Genomic DNA, 18,403 nt, shown 5'->3' with positions numbered 1-18,403 from the left:
AATAGAAAATTTGTTATTGGACAAGCTTGGTTACGAGAAAAACCCGTTCGAAGATTTTGTGGTTTCGGCTTTGGGCATGGGTGTGACATCCCACATCGCCCAGGAGAGTGATCCTTATATGTATATTCCCATCCCTACCTAGCACGAGGCCTTTTGGGAGCTCACTGGCTTCGGGTTCCATGGGAACTCCGAAGTTAAGCGAGTAGCGCACGAGAGCATTCCCAGGATGAGTGACCCATCGGGAAGTTCTCGTGTGAGTTCCCAAAAACAAAACCGTGAGGGCGTGGTCGGGGCCCAAAGCGGACAATATCGTGCTACGGTGGTGGAGTGGGCCCGGGAAGTGATCCGCCTCGGGCCAGGGTGTGTCAGTTTGGTATCAGAGCCTAACCCTAGTTGTGGTGTGCCGACGAGGACGTCGGACCCCTAAGGGGGGTGGATTGTGACATCCCACATCGCCCAGGGGAGTGATCCTTATATGTATATTCCCATCCCTACCTAGCACGAGGCCTTTTGGGAGCTCACTGGCTTCGGGTTCCATGGGAACTCCGAAGTTAAGCGAGTAGCGCGCGAGAGCATTCCCAGGATGGGTGACCCATTGGGAAGTTCTCGTGTGAGTTCCCAAAAACAAAACCATGAGGGCGTGGTTGGGGCCCAAAGCGGACAATATCGTGCTACGGTGGTGGAGTGGACCCGGGAAGTGATCCGCCTCGGGCCGGGGTGTGTCAATGGGGATGACACATCTGAACCCAATCCGTCTCGTTTCCATCCGTACTAAACGACCTCTATTTTATTAATTTTTTGCAAAGATGATCTTTCTATAGTGGTTCATAATATGAACAATTTTAATTATGAGCACAAAATTCCATAAATAGGTCCAATATTATCTTGAGGAGGAACTCCTCAATCTTAAGGAACCAAGTCTTTACATTTTTCCTTTAAACTTCTTATCTACTAGTGCTATCTTCACTTGTAAGTATCTATATTTTTCCTATGTGAAAGATGGTTTTTGTAGCGAACTATACTTGGAACGTTATGTGACTTAATTCAGTTTCCTCACTGCAAGTATTACCAGAGTATTTTTGTAAAACAATGATATAAGTAATTGCAAAATTAAACTAATTATTTAGATTGAAAATGAGAAGTATAATCAAACATAAGAGCACCTCTGGTTGTGGCAAGAGCCATTTTATATCATAAATAACAACCCTAATATTATGGCCTGAAGTAGTTAGTAAATAGCTTCGGTGAATTGGTGATGAAGTTTGCCTATTGAAAGGCGAGTAGAATGACCTTAGATGAAGAGAATCATACTACTAAAAGAACTAATAATTTTGTTATCAAATTTAAGGTTATCTCCAACCGAGGGCTGATCAAATGGCTCGTTTTAACCCTATGGTCCTCTAAGATATTAATATTTTAATGAACATTACAGGGTCTCCGTCTCCAACTGAAGGCCAAAGGGCCATATGACTCATTTTACTCTGTCACAAAAAACCGTCTCCAACTGAGAGCCAAACATAATTTATTATTTAAATTTAAAAATTACAACTTAAATTTAAAAACGACGAATTAAATTTAAAAACTACAAATTAAATTTAAAAACAACATTAACTTGAATTTAAAAACTATAACAACATAAATTTAATATCCATAATCAACATTGATGAGTGGATATTTTACTATATATTTTACCCTGTTCTTAGTATTAATTTATTGGTTATTTTGTGAGAAGTTTGATACTTTGTTATATATTTCAAATGTAGGACATTCAACTTCCTCTGAAGCAAAAAATGATCAAACGAATGAATTTTGGAGTGATTCTAATTGGAGAATGTTCGTGTTGTGTCAAAATTCCAGATTTTTCTACCAAGCCGTTTGACCGTGGCGATGAAACTAAGGCCCAGCGCGCAACTTTCCCAACTTGACGTTTCTGGATGTTTGGGTATTTTTGAGGTCAATATGGCATATTTTGAGGAAGATTCCTTCTGAGGATTTGTAGGGGACATCTTCAGCTTTCAAAAGAGACCATTGGGACCAAATCGGAGTTGATTTGGTTGGTCAAAAGTATAATTTTCTGAGAAGTCCGAATTTTAGTTTAAATAGGAAACCTTTTATTTTCTGTTTTATTATTTTTATTATGTTTTCTAGTTTTCTTCTAAGACCTTTTCAAGGTAGGATTTTATTTTGTAGTGGTATAAATAAGACTTTTTTAGCCATTAGGTTAAGAGGGAGGAGGACCCAATACTTTGGCTTTAGAGAGTCTTGACGATTCAAGTTTATTTTCAAGGTGTTTTTCTATCCATGTTCTTAATAATATTTTGTTTTATGGTTGTTAGTAACTAGTTTCGTTTGTTAGGGCGAGGCCACGAGCCTTAGCAAGAATATGTAGTTTCTTTTCAATTTACTTATGATATTAAGCATGCAAGTTTTGAATTATTAATCACTGTGCTTTAAACTATAGAAAAGTAATTTGATGCAATTTTGATGGAGGGCTGTCCCTGGAATTGGCGCTGGCTTCTTGTGGTTAATATGTGTAACTTCTTAGGATGGACAACGCGTCTTAAGGGTTATATGGTTTTTCAAAAGGATTTCACAAAACTTAATGAGTCTTGCATGTTCACATTCGATCTGGACGTCACGGACGGGTTGCATGTTAGATATATGTTCTATGTTGGGGGTTCCAAGTAGGGCATACTTTAGGTAAACCTAACCTTCAAAATATGCATGTGTAATTCATAAGTAATTGAAAGAACTACGTAGAATTGTTAAAGTGACAGCGGAATCCTAGTGCTCAAATTTATTTTCAAAACTATTTTCTTTTGTTTTCTTTACTTTGTCAATTTATTTAATTGTTTTTAATTAAACTTGTTTTTAATAATTTTTTTAGATCATTAAATCACCTTTTTCTTAACTTTGTTTTCAAAGAATTAATTAAGATTTGGTTTTAACATAAATTATTCATTCAATCTCTGTGGAAAATGACATTGCTTGAGCTGTTATACTATGACAACCTTGTACTCTTACAAGTATTTTTAAGTGTTTTTAACCCTTTTGCGCAAGTGGTAAAAAATCCCTATCAAGAAACTGGCGTCGTTGCCGGGGAACATCATCTTCATCATCCGCCATTGTAGGAGTATAGTCAGAGGTAAATAACTGCCATTGGGTCATAATTTCTTTTTTTTTTTTTTTTTCCTATCAAAATAGACCTTACTCATTGGAGTGTAATTTGAAGTGTTCCTTTCCATATTCTTATCATCCATCTCTTCTTGTATTTGTTTGGCCCGTTCTTCATGCCTATTTTTCCTTTCTTTTGCCTCAAGGGCATTTTGCTCCACCATTAATAGCAATGAGGCCGTCACTTCATGTTGAGCAGCGTAATCAACATTTGCCTTGCCCTTTTCCTTCAACCTCCGCGCCTTGTTTTGTCCCACATCCCTAGGTATGAAACCTTCACCAGAAGACGGATTTTCTACCCTTATTTGTTGAATGGTTAGAGATCCATCTTCATCCATATCTGCAGCTAAGGATGCAGTTCCGAACACCGGCGTAAGAGCTCTATATGTGGATCTTCAAATAACATCCACCCTTTACAAATTTCCCAACAACTGTGAAACTGAAATGGTTTTGAGCTGCTCTTCTTATACAATTCCTCCGCTTGGCGTACCTAGAAAAAAAATAAAGGAAATTAATTTATGAAATTAAATGTAATATAATTAATATTTAAAACAAATTGTGAAAACACTAACTTTGTCGTAGTAATTAGCGGCGCTTTTATGTCTACTTGCGGCTGCTAACAATGTTTGATGCCACTTGTTCAAACTTGGCTGAAGATGTTTCTTCCATCTTGAAGAACAACTCTCGTGGTTTCGAATATTCACTGGAGTGGTACCTTCATAGAACTCTATTTTTTGGACACACGAGTCCAAACACTGTCTTTTGTTTTACAATTCCCCCTCACACTATCTTCCGACACCCATCTATAAGCCTTGCAAAGAACTTCATCTTCTTTTCGGGTCCAAGCCCTACCTTTCATTGTAGACGAGACCATTTGAAAATTATTGAAAAAATTGAAGGATATATTTTTGAAAGAGGAAAGAAAATATGAGAATTGAAATGGTGAAAATTTTGTGAGGATTGGTTTAGGTATTTATAGGGAAAAAATTAGAATTTTTGAGAATTTAAAAAAAAAAAAAAAAAAAAGGCCAAAAAACCTTAAAAAAAAAAATCCAACGATAACCGGCGCCAGCTAACCGTTGGATTCAAATTTCTTTTTAAGTATTCCTATTGGTTATAACCGACAAGATTAAGGTTTTTTCTGGCCAGCCTTGAGCTGGTTGCATGTAATCAGCCCTTTGGCCCTTTGGCCCTTTAGCCCTTTAGCCCTTTTAGATTTTGTGGGGCTCTCTCAGATTCCATGAGCCCTCTGGCCTAAGCCTTGGTTGGAGATGATTTTCAGGCTATTTTCGGCTCTCTAGCTCTCTAGACCATTTGGTTGGAGATGGCCTAATAACTTATTGACGAACATTTCTAACCCTTGGAACCTTCTTTAACCCCAACAGGTGAGCAAAATGTTATTTTTATATATCAATTTGATTATAGACACTTTTTACAAAAATTCAAGATATATACAAAAAGTCCGTCTTTTGGATGGCTTAGATTATCTCTACGACCATCTCTAACCCTTGGAGTAAAATTCAAATTTAGGTTCTAAACTTATCCCAACTTGCTCTAACTCTTGGGGCAAATATTTGTTAAAACTCAAAACTCATTTATGGGGCAAATTTAGCCTATGATTCCTCCTGGATTAGGAGAGATTTTTCAGTGTGACCAGTACATGAGATGGTACATCACGTATCACTATACAAATGGTGGGATATGTGTGCTAAAAAATTAATAACTTAGAAATTAAAATTTCTCACCACTCATATTAAAACACGTGGTGTACCACTTATATTCCCATCACAATTAAAAATTTCTCTTGAATTAGTGGGGCTGACCCACCATATATGTATATTTTTTTGGTTTTATATTTACAAATTCATTGAATCCAACGATTAAGATCTAATTTGATCATATCCAACGGTTAAAGTAATTAAATTTTTTTTTATGTGTTTCATATTCTTTCGTAGTGTTCCACGAGTTTCATGGTGTCAGTTTAGTGATTTTTCAATATTTATCGTAATCTAAATATTTTTAGATTAAAATATTCGTAAAATTAAATTAGGATAATCTACATAAATTTTTTTTTTTAAAGTTACTTTAAGAAAGAAATTATCCTAAATTCTTTCTTTAATAATCCCGGGCTAAAAACTTAACCCATAAGAGTTGGAGTAGAAAAGTTGTTTATGGGTCAAAATCTAAATTTTCGGGGGTAAAAAATTTAGGTTTTAACTCAAGGGTTGAAGATGGTCTAAAGGAGATATCCAATTTTAAAAATAAAATTTAAATTTGAACGTTTATGTGGTACTTTGATCATTTTTAAAATTTTGTTCTCCATCGAATATGTTAAATTTAAATGATCATTTATTGCATTATTTATTTTTATAATTGTAATAATTATTTTTAGAACAAAAAATAATAAAAAATTATTAGTCACTAAAAATAGATTTCAAGTTGTCAAATTTAGCAGCAGCCACTTTGATTTCACGCCATGCCATGTAGAAATTATCATTGGAAAACGCTTAAGATAATTTTTTATTGTTATTGTTGGTAGAAGGCTCGATGAATTAAAGAAAACCTCCTTAAAATTGTTGTCCATATTTAGTTTTTTTGGTCAAATTTTCAATTTCAGATTTTGGTTTTCGTGTTGTACATTCGATCACCAATTCTTCAAAATCCTTTTCTATCTCTAGCTTGAGTTATTTTTTCAAGTGCCAGATAGTCATGTGGTATTTCGTATGTCTTAATATAAGCAAAGAAAATGATATATTTTTCGTATCTCGTCGGTTATATTATGAAAATTTTCTCCTCTATTTGTTTCTTTCTTGTATTTTTGTATTTAATAAATTTATAACAAAATGATTATCAAATTGACTCTTCAAGTCTAATTTCCAGAAGACAAATCATACGTATAATAGAACTATTAACTTGTTGATGGTTATTGCGTTATAATTAAGTTAACCATTGATTAACTTCATCTTCAAAGAGATTTTCTAGACATAATCTAAACATTATTATTGCCCAAAAAAAAAAAAAGGCATGAAACACAATCAATTAGAGGAAAGAATCAAACACAGATATTTCGTAATCATGTTCGACATTAGCTCATACACAACTGGGAAGGGCTCTTAAGTGAAATCTTCGAATCTATACAAATCAATTGCCAAAAAAGGAAACGCTGTCTTGCTCCTTTTGCCAAAATCGCTCTCCCTCTCTCTCTCTCTCTCTCTCTCTCTCTCCCAAAAGCTTCTAAGCCCGCCCCTTTCACCTTCCATGGCCGCTGAAATTACAGAAGGGCTCAAACGGTTGAACCCTTTTGCACCCGAGTACTTCCCCTCCTACTATTGCCCCCCACCGCCACCTCTAAACCCTAGCTACTATTATTCTTCATACTCCCATCAAATTGCCACTACAGTTTTCTTCAATACCTCTGTTCCCACTGCTCAAACCCTACCCTCTCATCACTTTGCACAAGGACCTCAAGTGCCGGAAAAACTGCAGCAGAAAAGCTATGGCAATGATGGGGTCGAAAACCAGAAGACGACGGTTCCTCGGCCCACACGGCTAGTTAGGGGAAGAAGGTCCACCTCCAGTTATGGAGGTCTAGGGAGTAGTATTGATGGTAAAAAGCAAAAGGGTAAGTTCGAGAAGAGAAAGGAGTGGAAGCCAAGGGTTCGCGGCAGCTATAGGATATCTGACGATAAATTTGGAACTATTAATTGGAAGGGATGTAATGATCTCCGTGTGGAATGCTTCAATAATTTCTCTATGCCGAAGAAGGTGAAGACCAAAAGTTACGCGGATGTTTTGCATGTGGAAGAACATGGAGAAAATACAGCCGTCATGATCAGAAATATCCCAAACAAATACACGTATGTTTATATGTATGTGATGTCCCCATAGGTTGCATGATTTTGCTTATCTGGGTTTTAACTTGTCGGATTTATAATGTTTGATTGATAATTATCAACCGGGTTTTGTTTCTATACTGATGCTTTTGTTATTAATGAGAAACATACTAGCGGTTCAATCTTTATTTTCTATTGTTACTGAATTAGTTGTTCAATTTTTTTAAAGCTTTGTTTCTTGGTTTTGAGAATTTGGTTGATAATTGCGTTCTTGAGTTCATCTAATTGGTGCATGTATATATATGCATCATGCATGTGCTGTTATCTAATGATATTTGGTTCAATTTGGGATTCTGTGAATCAAAGCCGGGATATGCTGATGGCGTTTCTGGATGCCCATTGCGCTGAGGAGAATGATAAACCTGAAGTAGGAGATGAGATTTCATCATATGATTTCTTATATCTGCCTATAGACTTTAAGTGAGTTGTACTTACTACCCTACTTCACATTCCAATTAATTAATGTCTGATAACTTATTTTTTGAGCTTTGTTTCTAAATCAAAATATAATTAATGAAGATAAAGTACTGGTAATTTAGATGATTTTGATCTAATTGAGGCTCATATATATGTACACAGTACTGGGTTTAACAAAGGGTATGCGTTCGTCAACTTCACCAACAGCAAGGCAGTCTGGAAATTTTCTGAAGGGACTGGTGGGAAGACTTGGGATCTTTTCTACTCTTCAAAGAAACGTGAAATTGCCTACGCCAAAATCCAGGTATGGGCTTAATTAATATTAAACATATAAACTTTAGTTTCATGTCTCTAATTAGATTGGAGCAGTCGCTCTAGATTCAATGTATAACTGATGTATCCCTTCAATTTATAGCCTTGATTGATTTTAAAACGGGTGTTTATAGAATTAAATTGGATTGGAGAAAGTCATTAAATTCAATTCGTCTTGAAGCAAGAAATCATTGCAAGCTTGAAAGTTGAAACTTTATTCAAGTTGAAGATAGCAAACGGATTATTCATGAACGAAACATGTAATCTCCATATTCTCCGCATCCTACCATTTTTGTGTTGAATTGAAGGGATGACTTTCTTCCGTGAAAAATCCAACAGTATCTTGAATATGGATACGAAGTGGACTAGTTGTATCTACTTCCTCATTTATACATTGCAATTAGCTAGCATTTCATATCAATCTTATAACTTCAGGGGTTATGACCCAGTCGAATGTAGGAGCGGATTAGTAATGAAAATTTTCATCTCATGGAAGAACTGTCATGTGTAATTGTTCAAAATTTTAGTGGTTTATACAATTACGTTTCAAATTTTCTTTTTATTTTTTTATTTTTTATAATTACGTTGCAAATTTTCAATTGATTCATTAATGTATGATTTTGATTTTGGAAAATAAATTTATATAGCAAAATATAATGAAAGATACAATGGTGTTAGTGGTGATTAATTACGACGTAATTGGTGATCAGGGCAAGAAGGAGCTGGTAAGTCATTTCGAGACGATGAGGTTTCCTTGTGCATCAGAGGACGTGCTGCCGGTGTGTTTCGACCCACCTCGAGACGGTTCCAGGATGTCTGTTCAGATCTCGACTGTAGGCCATGCAGTGGATCTTAATCGACATGACAATTAAAGGCTCGTCATATCAAAGAAAGGAGGCAATCATGATGGTTGTCGGCCTACGTCAGTCTCATATCTCCTTCTCCACCGTCGGATTATTCCGTACGACTACTGCCCTAGTGTTGTAATAAGAAACGTAAGCCCTAGATTTAGTTTGGTTAAGTCTCCATTTCCCTGTCTGTCCTAGTTGGCATGGCATGTAAAAAGGTGTGTAGATGTACTAGATTGTTGCTAGTACAGTAGTGCATGGCATGTAAAAAGGTATGTAGACGGTTGAAGGCCAAACCCTATAGGGGGTGGAGCTTGGCACCTGGACTTCGTCATGGTCCTTCGTGTCCATCGACATGGATATGAGGCTATGACGTAATGGAGCAGGTGGTGGGTTCCACCTTCCATATATGGACGGCCCTGATTGTCCTGTTGTCCCATGGATGATGATATCATCTCTATTTTAAACTTTTAATTTCAATTGGAGTGATTTTTGCACACTTTTTACATTTCGCACAGGAATAAGTCGCATCCCTAAAATTTACAAAGTCAATCTCCAACTAGAACGCCAAAGAGAATCGGGCAAAAGAATTAGACTAAGTTTGCCTTGGGCAATATATATGTAGCTCCAGGCATGCTAAGTTTGGCCAAAAGAAGTAAAATGAAAGTGAATAAAATATAGCTTTGCATGGATGAAGGTGACAAATATAGTACTGAAGTAATTTTTAAAATATTAATTTTTGAAGAGCGAAATCATAATCAAAGGCTACGTTGAGCCTTCAATGACTTGAAGATAACCGTAGGGAAATCATACCTTTATACTAGTCGTGTATTTATGATATGGCAAATGAGATGTATTTGTTCAGTCAATTAATAAATTTGCCATCAACATTGAGTTTAAACAACCCATCTCGAGGTGGTTCCCAATGAAATGCAAGGGTTGGGGCACATTATATCACACATGGCTGTCCAGAAGTCAGAAGTCGAGGGACTTGAGCACTTTCTTTAAATTGGCATGAACGTTTGGGACACTTAGGTTGAACAGTGATGCGCCACATACTTTTCACTAGCATCTCCTTCTTCGAAGTAAGAATCTTGTACCTACAGCTGATAGGAGCATATTCATGCGACTTAAATGGCTTGTTCTCGTGCATTTACGTTATGTTTCTTTAGTTATTTTAGTACTTTAAGCTATTTTCGTGTGTTTGTAGGTCCAAAGGGCTAAAGGAGCAAAAAGATGCATTTTGGAGACTTTTGGAGCACTTTTGGGCTAAGGATGGATAGCTTATGCTTGGAGCCAAAGCGTTGGACGAAATTGAAGACCTAATTGAAGACCAAAGTGTTGGAACCTTGTTCCCTTTAGTTTTAGGATATTTAAACCTTTCCTATATCCTTAGCCGTGCATAACATTCCAACATTCCACTCCTTCATTTCAGCCACACTCCCACATATCATTACTTATCATTCACCGCTTATCATATCATTCACTTATCTTATCATTCACTTATCATATCATACACTTATCATAACCATACACTTATCTTATCATTCACTTATCATATCATACACTTATCATAACCATACACTTATCACTTATCACAACAACAACCTTGCACATGCACATTCATCCACGTGCACCCATAATCATTCACTCATCTTTAATCCACATGCATCTTCCATAAATCAAATCAGCCACATCCACATGCACTTATTCCACTTCATCATTACACCACATTCTCTCTCTTCACCCACATGCACCATTCAAACATACACCCAAACAACCACCAGAAATCTACCCATGCCGTGAGTTCCCATCCCATTTCCAGCTTTGCACATGCATTCCCACATGCATTTCCACCCTTACAAGACCCTAATCATTCATCCACACAATTTGCCATCATTCAAACAAACACCATCATTGCCATGCATCCCATTCCATCTCTCATTTCAGATTGCATTTCATTCATTCCAACCAAGCCACATGCACTCCCTTTAAATATATTCAACCTAGCTGTCATTCCACTTCATTGCACATGCATTCCCTTCATAAATAATTCACATGCATTCATCATCATTCCCCCTTTAATCCACATGCTCTCCCATTTCAGATTACATTACCATTCACCACAGAAAAACACCATCATTGCCGTGGCTTACATGCACTCCCATCCTTTACCATTTCAGCCACATGCATTCATACAAAGCTTTAATCCACATGCATTTCCACCTAGCTTTCCACCTCACAACCACCAGAAATCAACCAAAACCGTGCATTCCCTTTCATTTCTGTCAAAGCACATGCACTCCCACCCTTTAATCACATGCATAAATCAGCCACATGCATCTCCCATCACCATTTCAGATTTCCACCAAGTTCCTAGCTGTCATGTTCCCTCTCTTTCTCCCTATAAATACCATACACACCTCAATTCATTCTCATTCATTCTTCCACATTTCAGAAAATCATCCATTCACACCAAGAAACATCCCCTTGGCCGTGAGTTTCCCTACAAATCCAAACACCACTCCTCTTCCATTTCCATCACTCCCCAAACCATTCACACCATCAAACTATCCTTAGACCTTGTGCTACAATAAAGAGGAAGAGAAGAGGGCCTAAACGTTCATACAATTCAAGTTTGAGTTGTTGGAATGCTTAGGTGTTTCTTTGATTTCAATGTTTAAATTCAATTCTCTTTGTTTTGTATGTTTGAGGAATGGAAGAAAAGAGTGCTTAAACGTTCATACAATTCAAGTTTGAGTTGTTGGAATGTTTAGGTGTTTCTTTGATTTCAATGTTATGAAGAACTAAACCCCCCTTAGTTAGGGGGTGATTCGAAATATATGTTTATACTTGCATTTTGATTTGATTACTTCTAATTACGTTTCATAAGTTGTGAATTCAATTTGTTTAACTGTTTTATTGATAACCTATTTATGTATGTTTATTGAGAGTGCACGCTTAATTTTCATGCATGAATATGACGCTAGAATATAAGTGAGTTTCACCTAATAGTTATGAACTTATATTCACAAGTAGTGGAGGTTGCTTATAAACAATCGCGTTAAATAAATTCTTGGCATAAGTTTCATGCAATCATAGTAACGAATGCCTCGTCAACACTTATAGTTTTCAAAGAACTTAATGATTCTTGCTTGTATCTCTATTATGCAATTCATGTAGGGAACTTGTGGGGAATGCTTTGGGTTGTCGTATGCAATCATCCAATTCATTAACTTAAGGAAAACTTGACGGTTAATTTAAGCGGACCTAATTAACCCGGGGTGTTGAGAATTCATGGTTTATTGAAATGCAATTGGAAATCGTTTTATTATGCAAGTGTAACATGTGTGGAGATGAACCCCTTGGCTAGCATCCATTCATCCATACTTTCATCATATTCATTTTTAGAATCTGTTCTAATTTTACAAAGTTTTAAGTTTTGTTTTCAAATTCGTCAAAACCTCAATCCCCCTTTACTTTAGTGTCCAATTTAGTTAGAAAGTGTCTTAGTTTGTGTTTCTAAGTGTTTTGAATCAATTTATTACCCAAATTCGTCCAAAGTAGTCAAAGTGCTCAAAACTGCCCAGATTGTGTTTTTAAGGCAGTTTTGAGTGTTTTGGTGCTGTTTTGAGTCTTTTGGTTTGTTTAGTGCTTTAAGTGTTTAGTTTTACATTCTTTGAGTCTAGTTTAGTGTTTTATATTGTGTTTTTACGTTTTTGAGTCAAATCCAAGTGATTAACAATCCCTCCTAATCCCCGGTCCAGAACGATCCCTACTTATACTTATACTACAATTTGACGAAAAGAGGGTTTAATTTGTGTGCGTTTAAATCTCGCATCAACAGCACACTTTGCCAAGGCTGCTTGTTGAGAAAATTGGATTTCTATATCATATCTAGAAAAGATACTGCATAACCCTTTTTTTACATGCATTCAAGCGAAAAGTTATAGACCAATCAACCAAAATCTAGACCATTTAAATATGTTATAGTTTTTGGTTGATGTATCAATACACTAATCACTGTCCACACGTATATGCCATTAATTTTCTAGGTGATTTTTACCTTGAAAGTTCACCACCCCGATTAAGTCTAAAATACTAGATAATGCCGAAGAATTTACGTTGAAGATTTTTGGTAATCATTGCATGTTTTTTTTAGATTGAAGTTAAACATCATGTTCCTAGTTCACCCCCAAACAATCTCGCAGAATCGGTCATAAAACGTTTAATCAATTGGTTGCCCAAACCTTAGTGAACGCACCAAGTTTTCGATTCTGCCTAGGGCTATGCAATCTTGTATGCAACTATGTTGGTCTGCTTAAGGCCTATTACCACCCAACCTATTTTTGGTGTAACAGTTGGTTACTAGGTACGACGTGAAGTAAATACTTAAGCATTTGGATGTGCATTTTATGTGCCAAGTGCACCGCCGCAACATATCCAACATGGGTCCTCAAAAGAAGGATATGAAACTTTGTTGATTATGATTCTCCTTTGAATATCCCTTTAGAGCCCCTGCAAGAGACCGCTTATTTTGCAGATTGCCATTTCAGTGAGACAATCTTCTTGTCATTAAGGGTGATACGAGCGTCAACGTTCCTGAAGAACAGAGCTAATTGCCATGAACGTGACCATTATGTCTCATGTCTATCTCTATACCGCACAAAATGATAAGCAAGTGTGATGTTTCTAGCTTTCAGAATGTTGCTTCAGACGCATTTATCTAATCTAGCTAAAGTGACAAGATCATATATATTAATCGTAAACATGCATGCAAGGATAGCGTAGCTAACGAACTTTGAGTTTACATCCTTGATTGAATATGCCACTCCTGAAGGATGATTTGTCATCCCTGATAAGTTATTTCGCCTCTATATAGGCACATGGTACAAAAGCTACTAGCCAATCATTTGTCCTTGGCTAAAAACGTGGCAAATTACTTGGTTCCTAGGATTCACTACCCCAGAAGAGGGAGGATGAAGCATAAAATGAATGCCTACTCGATCACTATTCAACCATTCCATCTCATGAGATTAATTTGGATTACCTCGAGACTTGAAGTTGTTGGTCCAATATACTAGCTTGGGTAAGATATGAAATTGGAATGAAATTATCTCGATGATGTTTACTTATATGGTATCTACCGACATAAATGAAAAGCAACGATGTTGAACTGCGTTCTGTTGATTAGTGACAACGTAGAACTTATTGCTCAAATTACAATCCGGGTGAATTATATTCCTTATCAAAGTGTGGTTAGATCTATGGTTCCTACACTGCCCAAGGTAACCCTGTCGTGTTACAAGTAGGAAATGAATTGTAATGAGATAAATGAAATCGTGTGATACAATGCAAGCCTTATAGAACAAAACTTCTCTTAAATGCCCGGTGATTGATTGCAACTTATGAATGTGGTTATAACGTCTCTCTACTAGGATTTGGACACGGAGATTTATATGTAAGTTCATAAAGAATTACATGGTTTGCTGTGATGAGGTGTCCACTTTGGATTCAAACAATCAGGGCAAATTTGGTACATCCGTCTAAGTGATTATTTGACTAGCCATGAATATGTAAATAAACTATGCCTCTAGCGTGTTCCTTAAGAAGTATTCCGAATTTGCTAGAGTTGCAGTCTATTTCGATGACATGAATATCACTAAGACTCTAGAAGAGCATTAGAAAAATGCCTTGAACTTGAAGACGATAATTGAGATGAAGGGTCTTGGGAATACTTCATGTCTTAATATGAAGTTTGAGCATTTTCTAACAGTATTTTGGTCTACTAGTCAAATCAAAAGGTGTTGCTTTTGAGTACACCCATAATCATCCACACACTAGAAATAAATGAAACTCTTGAAGATGTTTTGGAACCCGGAATTCTGTATCTAAGTTCAATTTGCACTTTATGGTAGTTAGCTCATTGCATTAGGCATGGCATCACCTTCGCTAATGATAAGATACAACACTATGCATCCCCAACAGATTCAACCTTTCTGATCCTGAGAATGATGCTTTCCTTTTTTTGTTATGCTTACGTCAGTTCTTTATCAAACTTGCACCAGGCACAGTCCCAAATGGTTATGTATTTACCAATATGGGACACCACAATATCTTGTAGATCCACATAATAGACCTTAATTGCGAAATCTTCAAATCGTGCTAAGCTCACCGCACCTTACTACGCCCCACATGAGAGATATGGTTGAGGTCTCTTGTCGATCATATTCGAAGTACCTGCGGAGTTCCATCCATCATTGGGTTCTAAACTATCCATAAAACAATGCCACTTATATCAACTACACAATCCGAGAAGTTAACACCAACAATGTTGTGCCATCGAAGTTCTTCTTTACTCATTAGCAAAGCATCAGAAGATTGAAGTTAAGGAGATCCGATCGTAACACAACCTCACTAATCTCTTCACGAAGTTATTGCCGATGTCTATCTTCCAAAAGCCTTCCAAGGTATTGTGTCATTTGACCTATCTCATTTGCAATGCTTGTAGTGTCAGAAGGAGTATCCTAAATTATACTCGCTTTACTTTGTTGTGCCCTTTTCCCCTAAGATTAGGAGTATTTTTTTGTTGAATTTTTGCTAACCCGATGAGGTTTTAATGAGGCACCCACATCGGGATGGACAAACCTTTGTGTGCATTTTCTACTACTTGATGCATTTGAAGATGACATTGCATTAACTTGTCTTTTCTTCTTAGACTATGGGTTTGTCGCACTTTGTTTCTTGTAGCCAAGTTTTCGTGAGACTTTATCCTTTTTATGCATCCTTACTTTAAGACTCGTGTATGCATTGCTTGTACCAAACCAAAATTGACAACAATCCCCATCTCCTAATGATGAAGACTTGATGCAGTTACTTCTTAAGTTCTACACACTCAACAAGGAGTGATATAAATAGTGTCTTACTTTATGTGTGATTGTGTAAAATAAAAGTAGGAATCCAATAAGATTTAGAAGATCATTTTCTTGTACAACTTGTATTACTTGCAGGACAAGTAAAACCTATTATAATTGGTATAAATAAATGTATTAGCATGAAAAACGTGAATTATACATGTACTATTGAAAAATATGTAAAAATAAACTTGTATTAAACAAAAAAAAACGTATATTACATTTATAATACGCGAATTTACTAACTAGTCCTCCATATACGATCTGCTCTTGGGCTTGGGCGGATTGTTATTAGAGTGACTCTGCGCAAATCCAAGGCCCGCATTGTTAAATAATAGACATCTTTCGGGTTGCTGGGTAAAGCTAAGAACCGACCGAAAAGAAAATGGCGGCGGCAGCAGCAGTAGGAGCTCCAACCTGTCACCGGCTCCACCTTCTCCTCCACCGCCCACCACCACCACCATCATCTTCTTCCTTCTCCCTTTTCCTCAAACCCCTTCTTACCTCCACCACCACCGTCACCACCACCACCACCACCACCACCACCATCACCATTCCATTCTCGCACCTCCCACGCCGCTCACTTATCTCCCATTCCCTTCCTTCCTTCTCCTCTCGACCTCTCTTCTTCTGCCACTCTCCCACCGCTACCCACTCTCCTCCCCCCAAAGCCTCTTTACAAGAAGAAGAAAAAACCCAACAATTCGAAATTCCAGAAGATAATGATAATGGTGAAGAAAGTGAGATCGAAATTGAGAACTCGGATAATAAAGAGGATGGCCAAGTGAGTTCGGAGTCTTCACCTGCTCTAAAGAGAGATGGGGTGAAGCCGCCGACGCTGACGGTGAAAGAAAAGAAGGAACTTGCGTCTTATGCTCACAGCTTGGGGAAGAAGCTCAAGTCCCAGTTGGTGGGGAAGTCCGGCGTCACAGCCAGCGTCGCCGCTTCTTTTATAGAGAACCTTGAATCCAATGAGCTTCTCAAGGTAATTTCTTATTCATTTGTTACTTATTATATTTTGGAAAACAAGATTTTGGTGGTTCAATTAGTACCCAGTTGGGGTTTAAGGGTTTATGCCGAAGTTGAGGGATTTTGTTGTGCTAGTCTGAAATTGGTATGATGTTATTGAAGAGAGTTTCTGCTTTGCAAGTTTCACTTTGTCAGATTTGTCATAGGAATGGATTCAAGATTGTTTAGAGTCTTATCCTTTTCTTTTTTGGTCACAGAAATGTTCACTTTTTGAGTTCTTCAGTTTTCGAAATGTGAGATTATTGGTTCTGACAGTTGTAGAATACATTTGTGTTAGCTTTCTCACTGCTCTTTGAATATCTAGCATCAAGGGATTTTGGTAGGAAAGATCATAAATCTATACTCCATAAATTGTTTGCGAGGATCGGACTGATATTCATCTTACACGTGGGGATTCGAATTATTTGAGGATTAGGGCTTTGTTGAGTTGAGATGATATATTGAGCAATCATGCTTAGGTAGTAGCAGCTTCCCTTACAATCACAGTTGAGTTAAACTTCGTAGTAGAAAAAGAAAACAGAGTTTACAAATGTACGATGTTTGTAGCATACACTGGGGGCCTTACTTCAGCTGCTCGGAGCCTCAGACTCGCATAAGAGGTAATATATCACCATGTCCCAATTAGGGGCTATGGGGTTGGTTGAAGCACCACAAATTTAAACCAGCAGTATCCAACTTAGTTTTGAATGCCGGTTCATGTAACTGCTGCATATTCTGATACAGAACTCCATAACAGCTCTCCATGGGAACTGAAATCCAGAAAACTCTTAACACATCTCTGGCTTGTTGAGTTGATTTGAATGTCTGTCCACGTATCCAACTTGGTTTTGAATGTCGGTTCATTTGTTGTACGCCATTCTGTTTTGTCTCTTGATTATACTTTTACCAATTAAAAGCAAAGAAACATAGGTGTGCTTAGCTAACACATAGTCACCCAATGTTCTGAACAGGTGAAAATACACGGGACATGTCCTGGTGAGCTAGAGGATGCCGTTACACAATTAGAGGAATCAACTGGTTCAGTAGTTGTTGGCCAAATTGGTAGAACAGTGATTCTTTACAGGCCCAGCATCACCAAGTTGAAAGCAGAGGAGAAAAGGCAGCAGTCGCGAAAGATATTCATGAGACGTAAGACATATTCGAGACCCACAGCAATGGAATTTCAGAAAAAAGGAGAAAGACCAAGAATGAATGGGCGTGACAGCCGAGGGAGAACCAGGGTCTAAGTTCCTGCCACATATGGTTATGGTTATATAATTCCAGAACTGTGTTGAGAAGGTTCTACGGTAAGGTGTTCTTGCATTTAACTTTAAAGCTATGCATGTTTGGATACTATGGAATTTTTGTAGCAAAATCAAATTTAAATTGAAAATGAACTAAGAAAAAAAGAAAAGAAATTTAAACTGGATATGTGCAGTATGATGTTGAGGACAAAAGTAGACGTGTTTGACAAATGTAGGATGAGATACTTGCAATATGATGATGCTGTTGCTGCTGCTTGTATTTTGCTTGTTTGGATGAAATCTGCATTGTACTTATCAAACTGGCATTAAGATTATAACTCATTTATTTTTTCATTGAATCCAAAATTTACGTTTTTCCGAGAGCAAAGGATAATAAGGAAGGGATCCGGACGATCCCTTCCATCCGGATCCAAAGGATCCTTCAATCCGGATCCAAAGGATCCTTCAATCCTATCTGTTCAAAAACAAAATCGAACGGCTAGAAAACATTTAGGCAGCCTTGATGCCATTGGAATGAGAAGAAGATGCGATGGCAGCTGCGGCCATGGTGTTGACAGCGAGAGGTTTGAGAG

The 18,403-nt window shown here is 37.2% G+C and overlaps 2 protein-coding genes across 2 annotated transcripts; both read left to right on the top strand.

Moving 5' to 3' along the window:
• Nucleotides 1-6,432: 6,432 nt before the first annotated feature.
• Nucleotides 6,433-8,824, top strand: LOC137728114 (uncharacterized). The gene is made up of 4 exons (XM_088678012.1): nt 6,433-7,031; nt 7,374-7,487; nt 7,647-7,788; nt 8,507-8,824. The coding sequence occupies exons 1-4, from the start codon at nt 6,433-6,435 to the stop codon at nt 8,666-8,668; spliced, it is 1,017 nt and encodes a 338-aa protein (XP_088534138.1). The 3' UTR covers nt 8,669-8,824.
• Nucleotides 8,825-15,865: 7,041 nt separating this feature from the next.
• On the top strand, nt 15,866-18,164 carry LOC137729775 (RNA-binding CRS1 / YhbY (CRM) domain protein). Its single transcript, XM_068468799.2, has 2 exons — nt 15,866-16,543; nt 17,538-18,164. Exons 1-2 carry the CDS (start codon nt 15,944-15,946, stop codon nt 17,811-17,813), a joined length of 876 nt encoding a protein of 291 aa, XP_068324900.2. The 5' UTR covers nt 15,866-15,943; the 3' UTR covers nt 17,814-18,164.
• Nucleotides 18,165-18,403: the final 239 nt, after the last annotated feature.

Source organism: Pyrus communis, chromosome 10 (assembly GCF_041283825.1).
Source record: "Pyrus communis isolate YQ-2024b chromosome 10, ASM4128382v1, whole genome shotgun sequence".
NCBI lineage: Eukaryota > Viridiplantae > Streptophyta > Magnoliopsida > Rosales > Rosaceae > Pyrus > Pyrus communis.
This window is presented reverse-complemented; position numbering and strand designations above follow the sequence as displayed.